At 48.8% G+C, this 7500-nt stretch overlaps 1 protein-coding gene across 1 annotated transcript in view; it reads left to right on the top strand.

Annotated features, from left to right (window-relative positions):
* The window catches only part of LOC125959484 (uncharacterized), a 45925-nt gene that overhangs the window by 2154 nt on the left and 36271 nt on the right, over positions 1-7500 (top strand). The window contains exons 3-4 of the mRNA XM_049692306.1: positions 2889-3038; positions 4029-4304. Of these exons, the coding sequence (XP_049548263.1) occupies positions 2889-3038; positions 4029-4304 (426 nt within the window). The remainder of the gene's footprint in view (positions 1-2888; positions 3039-4028; positions 4305-7500) is intronic.

Raw genomic sequence — 7500 nt, 5'->3', positions numbered from 1 at the left:
CGGCCAAAGGAATTCGACAAAAATGTCTTTTAACTTTCTTTTTGATTTCGATCCCGATGAAAATTGAATCCAAAATAGCTTTCCACCCCGCGACACATTCTCTTCCCCTCCATCACAAGAACCAGCAATTACCATTCCTACGGTTCTCGAGTTCCGTCCTCTCTAGTTTCACTCTAGTCATTCCGGCCAATGATTTGGGGGGCCAAACCTTCACACCTTTAGCGGACAGGCTCCAGCGCCACCACCGAATGCGCTCCCAAAATGGTCGATAATCGCTCGGGCAGTTGTGCTTATTTCACCAGAGATCACCACCGGCCGGGCGGTCGGTCGGTCGGTCGGTCGGTCGGTCGCTGGCTGACTTAAAGACCTCACAAAACGCGATGAATTGGCGCGAACGTCCTCCTCGACGCTCGACAGAGCTGGAATGGCTGGAAGCTCGAGGGGACCGGGCCTGTCGGCACGGGAGTTTGTAATTAATTTTCTTAATCACATTATCATCCGAGCTTCCGGCGCCCTGTCCTGGTTTGGGATGGTGTGTGGCGTGAGGTGACTGCCGGTTGGTATCGTCCACTGTGCATACTTTGGTTTCCCGCGAGGCAAAACATGAAACGTCGATACTCCGGCAGCAGGCCGGAAGCTGTTGATACAATCGCTACGCGCGCCGCAAGAACGTTGAAAGGAGAAGGTTCGGAAGGTGCTGGAGGAAAAAGAGAGAGAGAGAGAGAGACAAGCAGAAGGCAAAACCTCGTGGTCTTATGGTGAACCCAAGCAGGCGGTAGTCGAGAACAAGAAGAAAGAAAGAAAAAAACGGGAGCAAAAGCAAACGATAAGAAATGGAATAAGCCGGATTAAACATTCCATCTTATCGTGAGAGATTCAAATTGGGAATCTCGTGCTCCTCGGCACATTAATACCCCCGGAGAGAAGACGAAATGGACGGACGAATGATTCGAGACATCCTTGGCCTCGACTGGTTCGACAGGTCAAGTGCTTCCGAGGGCAGAAATGGAATGGATCTTCTCGGCCTCACTCGGCCGATGATCATGCCGACGATGATGATATTGCATTCCATCGCCATTTTATGACTATCTCCCACTTTCACGTGCCTGACTCGTGGTCCGTGCACTGGCAGCAGCAACCTCAAAGATTGCCTTCAATTGACACGGACCAGCCAGCTTTCGAGTGATATGCAAACTTTCGTCTGATGAAGCTGTAGAGACAAGGAAATGCTCCAAATTGCTTTTCAACACTTTTGGTCTGATACTCTGATGGCTGCTGTTGACCTGTGGAAAAGGATGCCCAAGACTGTTAGCCCAGAACACAAACACACACACACACCCGGAGAGAGGGATGCATGGTTTGATATTATAAAACCCGGAAACCTCAAAAGCCTTCTCGTTACTTCTTCTGTTCTTTTGGTTTCGGTTTAAATGTCCGGACGGCTCTTCAAGGCGCTTCCAAGCTTCTCAGGCGCTATAGCTCCATACCTGAGGAAGAGACTCACACACACGACTATAAACACGATACCGTGTAGGTTAGCCAACAACTCGATAAACCCTCCCCTTGAAACAGGACATTCACTGCTAGGCTGCCGTCAGTCGTCACAACCTCACGTTCCAGAGCCCTACCATCTGGAGCAATGATAATGTGCCGTAAGTCTACGTCTGACGTCTGGGAAATAAGCTCCTTTCAAACTAGGTGACCTCGTCCCGCCTCCTTTCCCCTTCCCGAGGGTCCAATTAGTTCCGTTTCGTAACAAAGCAGACCCGGGAGCAGGTCCAACGCAAGACCAACATTGGTTCCAACAATTTAGTTCCGAGTGAATTCCTGCAACACGGTATTGTACATTCAACCGGACGACCGGAGCAGCAGTCTGGTCGACCGCATGCTGGGCAGGGTGGCAGGGCCTAGGGTAGTAGTCTGTTGTCCGCAAATGCGAACGCATTCGAATAGTATCATACAAATTGACTGACGGAACGGCCCGAGCCCGAGAACCGGGAATCCAATGGTCGCCTTAAACCAACGTTCTCCGGGAACGGGTTCGACTTCTCGCATCTCATAATCAGTTCTGAAGCCATCAAAACAATGTTCAACCACAGGGAACGAACACTCTGATCGGAAACGGATGTGACCAGCAAAAGGCCTACTACACATACCACACATACGGCTCGTGTCAGGCTAATGTGTGAAAGTGTCACTAATATGCCCTAATCTATCATTCCATTACTGTTTGCCGGCGTTTTCATTCCAATTAGCTTCCGATCCAGAGTCCCTCCTTCCTCGGGTCCCTCACTCTACTCCCACTCCCCTATATATATAGATGTATGTTTTGTGGAAAGTTTGTTAAAATACTGTCACATCTCTCTCGCTCGAACTTTGGCCCAAACCTCAACGATATAGTCGCTCCACATGTGTTGAGTTGAGGAGCGGACTGAGGGCTGAGGGCCCCCCCGGGAGACGCTGCTGCGTGGCGGTGTGCTTTATGTAGCCCGAACTCGGCCCATTACATCTGCCATTTTATCGGTTCGATCGGTCCATTTCGGGGCCAATTTCTGTGCGCCACGGAACAGGACACCAGCATCTCACTCCTCCCTTAACCTTCTCCCCGTTCATCCGCTACACGACAACGTTTCCCCCCGCCCCCCCAAGTTGGCCCATTACGATTGCTCTGGGCTTGGAACCGAACCGGTCGAGCCGCTACTCTGTTTTTATCACCCACCCACCCACCAGATGCCACCTACTCCAGCAACATCCCTCCCCAGCAACGCGATCGTCCATTCGACCACCATTTTCACACTCTTTTCGTTCTTTTTCTCTCTCTTTCTTTCTCTCTCACTCGTACCGTGGCTGTCGTGCTCGTCGGCCTCTTTCGGATCAAATATTTACAGATAATACCAAATCCATTAAGGCCATTATATCAGTACAGCCTGGACAGGAAAAATCCTCGCCAGCACACGTACACGTGCGAGCAGAACGCCCAAATACTGCTGCGCCTCGAGAGGGACCGCCAGAAGAAGTTCGGCTCGATGGGAAAGTTGGTAAGTATTTGCGGGGCGGCGAGGGAGGGTGCACAGGGGACGGGGGGCAGGGAATGGGTATTGGGCCTTTTAAGCAGTGATTTCCGTGATTTCTCTGGCCGTTTGCGTGTGTGCATGCGATCGTGTGTGAGGTGTGCATTTATTTAGTAATCTGACCATCTGGTCTGCTATTGACATCGCAACGCAATGGTTGACGTGAGCTCATCCGCTTATCCGGGTTCCGGATTTACATTATCGACATGCGGATGACAAGCGCTCATATCGGTTGGTGTGCGTCGTTCCACGCTCCCTACTATCCGCTAATTATGGCCGATGGCTGCCACTGACAGGTTCCTCTGCTCCGAGGGCATCGAGCAACCGAGTATCTAAACTTTTCAATCGATTTCGCTGCCGTGGCGTGCCGGTAAAGGGTGGGAAGGATGATAGTTCCTCGTAGCTTTAGCTCTAGGCCAACGGCGGTCCTTGATGCCAGCTCAAGCACCGATACCAGGAAGCATGGATCGAGGGAGGGCATCAAATTTAAACAATGACAGAAACAATTAGCTACCACCTCCCACGAAACGGTCGCCGAACAGTCCGCCAGACAACGGATACTACGCAAGTGGCCACCTCTGCAGCTCGTTGCTGCTGCTGCTGCTGCTGCTGCTGCCGTTGATGGCGATGACAGAAAGGCTTGAGAAAACTAATTTGCTAATGAAAACTCAACGCGATCCCGCGACCGACCATCACCATCACCGAAGAAGGGCTCTCGGTCACGGGATGATCCACATCGATCGATACTTCTCGTACGGCCACGGCCAAAGGACTTTTGTGATTGTGTTTGAGAGCTATGTCATTAAGTTTCACCGTAGGGGACGCTCTCTCTGGAGCCATTTGACTGTGCATTCAACTGCCCGGACGCCATTTAAAACACAAACCCGGACAACGTCAGTGTTTAACTCATTTTTCTCTTCCCGTTTTTTGGTCTGAACCTCCTCTTCCCGATGACAGCATCTTGCCACGTCAACCGGTGACTTGAGCGTCGCGCCAACGTCGTCGACGGTACAGCGCCACTCGAGCATAACCGGCGGTGCATCCGCCAGCATACCGCCAGCCGCGACGTCATCCAGTGTTTCAACGCCAACACCGACACCACCACCGCCCGGTCCGATGGTTGGTGGGGCACCACCCAGTTCCAAAGCGGGAACCATGGGCTGCAAGGCCGTCAGTGTGCTCTCCTTCGACTGTCAGCGTGCACCGTACGCGCGAGGTGATAATTATGCCGAGGTAAGTGTACCCTCTTCTTCGCCTTCTTTCCCTTCTGTTACTCCTTTTCCACGGTGTTTTCCCAAGTAACTTAGTAACGAGCAAGTGGCGCAACACAAAAACGGGCAGCAACAGCCGAGAGGAAGCTGTTGCTGCTGCGTGATGTTTGAATAATTTACGGAATTATCGTTGACACATAAATGGTTGGCTCACGAAGACGGAAGTCGCGCTGTGAGTTTGTGAATTTGTTGTAGAGCGGATAGAGCGAAATGGTTCCGTGCACCGCACCGCGGTGGCAACCATTTCCCTTCCTCCAAGCGGGGCGTTCCAGGAAACACACACTTACCACACACCACAACATTCGTCATCTCGCGTCTTGGAAATGGCCACGACGGTACCGTTTTCGGTACCAAACATTTATCTGAATTTATCACGGTTGCCGCTCCCCCCTATCCCTCCACTCACGGAAACTTCCCCAGAGCTTCTTGAAACAGGAAGCCACCGATGGTTACGGGAGAAGGCGAAGGCGAGAGCTATTTTCAATTTTTCTCCACTTTTCGCGCGTGACGCGAAACGTTACACTTCCGGGGAGGAGGAGACCGGAAAGTGAGTTTTCCTCCTTTCCTTGGGTTTGCTTTGTTTTGCTCCGTCGGTATCCCCTCGGCGTGCCTAGCAACGGGATTCATCCTAGCAACACACACACACACACACACACACACACGTACAGACGCACAGAACGGAAAAAGCAAAAACATAAACACTACCTACGCCCGCAAAATGCCCGGACTCGCGTAACGTATGACCGTTCGGGTTCGGGGACTGAAACCGGAAGTTCGATCGCCGTGAAAATGGCGCGCTGGAAGAACCCTTTATCAGCAAAGCAAGAGAGAGAGAGAGACAGGGAGAGAGAGAGAGAGCGCATTGAAATGGAACTGCAAAATCGAAGTTACAAGCGAACCGCATCCTTCAACCTTCCTCCCACCTTCTTCGACCGGACTGCGATGCCAGCTATCTGTCCGTCGGTGTGGCTACTTCCGGTCATAAATTATTGGAAGCTGTCCCGGTAGTCCTGAGCCAACCCCTCCCTCCCACGGTACACCGCACCGGCCACTGGTTTCGGTTTCGGGGATCTCTGGATTTGGATCGTCGTCGTAGTCGTCGTCGTTATCCTCTTCTGCCGCCGCCACTACCTCCTAAGCCGCACCGGTTTTTGGGGTGAACCGAAATAGACGAAATTTATTGACCATCCCATTTTGCGGCCGAACGGAGGTTTTTCGGAGTATTATTTATGGAATGTCCCCGTCCCATCGTCCAAGTCCACGGGATGAGATGAGGTCTGGAGGGGGGAAATTGCAAATTCCTGGTTTGTCCGAAGTTCCGGTGCGGTGACGAAGGATTCGGACCCAAAAACACGCAAGTCGAAGAAGCACTAAAGGAGACTGGCAGACCGGGAGTCAGTGGACCGACACTCGGCACAGCGAAAAGCGTGAGCGATGTATTTGGCGAAGGAGTTTTCACGTTGGGAAGGGGCATGGTGCGGTCCAAACCGGTCCGGAAGACGATGGCAAATTCCGTTTGCAAATTGGCACTCCATTTTCACGCCCCAGCTGGAACCGGATGAGCGGACAGTTCGATACGATCGCCGGGCTCCCCCCCGCAAAGAAGTGTGTTTCCAACTTTCCTCAGTCTCAGACCTAGGCCAGAAGTGGCCAGCGGACCCAATTGCGGGATTCCGTTCCCTCATCCACGGAGCTTACTGTTTACGTTGAAGTAATGCGGGCTTCGAACAACGATAATCAATCCACCACCTTGGAAGGGTGGAAATTAGTCGATCGCATTTTTCATTTGTCGCACCGTCGATTTGGGTTGGTATTCGGTATTCGAACAATCTTTTCTTTTCAATCGCTGGTTCCATCAATCCAACGGCCAGTAAATCTTGTTATCGGTTTAATTTGTTATTAACTGGAAAAATCAGGATATTATGTAATGAGCGGAGCAGCTGGAATTTACCTTTTCGTTTTTAATACATTTGTTAAGAAGTTGAAAATTCTCGTGACGCATTAATAAACCCATTTCAAGTATCTTTTATTTTTCCAAAGAGTTAATACCGATATTCAACACATTTCTTTATCACACAACAATAAGTTCGGGTTAGTTTTGACTCTTCTTCAAGCGGTTCAGGAAGTGCTCCAATTCTGCGACGTGACTGCGACATGCATTTTGAATAGAATCGGATCGCCATTTCCCGTCAAAAGATCCTAAATCCGATATTCGATTAGATTGTTTGTTTCAAGTATTTTAATAGAAAACTCTCAAACCATTTTCTAGCGTTTATTGATGGTGTTTCGTTATTTGTTTTTGAAATATGTGAGCATGTTTTCGGCTCCTACAGTAATAAATCACGGCTATAAAATGTATCATATCCGTACCACCAACCAGATAGCATAACATCGGAGTATTTTGCTTTATTGTGCAGATGTTTATGATCTCTGGTGAAGACTGGAATAGATTATTGTGAAACCCCTTATAAAAAAGGTGGCATAGCTTTAAATTAGTTGAACGACTGCTGTGTATGTACTGTGTTTATCTAATAAGCCCTGTACAGTTGCTTTACTACACATTTTCCATAATATGTATAACGATTGATTACTATTTTTATTTGCACTACATTTACTATATTTTTTTCTGGGAACGATTACATTATAGAGCAAAATAATCTTTCTACCGTAAGTAATTATGAACAAATATTTCTCCAATTATCTATACCGTTGGGCACCGTTTTCGAACGCAACGTATACGTTAATGAGCATATGTTTACAGAAGAGATTTTGAAATGCATTGAAACGCATTACCATTCACCATTTACAATTCAATGAGATGTTAAATTGGCAAATGAAATCCAAAAGCGTCAACAAAAGGCCATCAACAGCAGTAGAGTAGATAGTTCATGTTTCTGTTAGATAGTTCATACGATTACACTTGTGAATTCCCTGAAAATTATCAAACAAAATGAAACCCATTGATTTCAAACATTTCTCTTTCAATTCCTGGACGTTTTTCATCCGATTGGTCTATTCCTCATACTGTAAACGGGGAACAATTTTGTATTAATTAATATTTCAACGCCCTATCGGCACATAAAATCTATTTGTTCCTTTTTCCTATACCGAGAATAGTGTATAATGTCTATTAAACAGACCATTAATGGTCTGGGAAC

The sequence above is a fragment of the Anopheles darlingi genome, chromosome 2, assembly GCF_943734745.1.
Source record: "Anopheles darlingi chromosome 2, idAnoDarlMG_H_01, whole genome shotgun sequence".
Taxonomy (NCBI): domain Eukaryota; kingdom Metazoa; phylum Arthropoda; class Insecta; order Diptera; family Culicidae; genus Anopheles; species Anopheles darlingi.
This window is presented reverse-complemented; position numbering and strand designations above follow the sequence as displayed.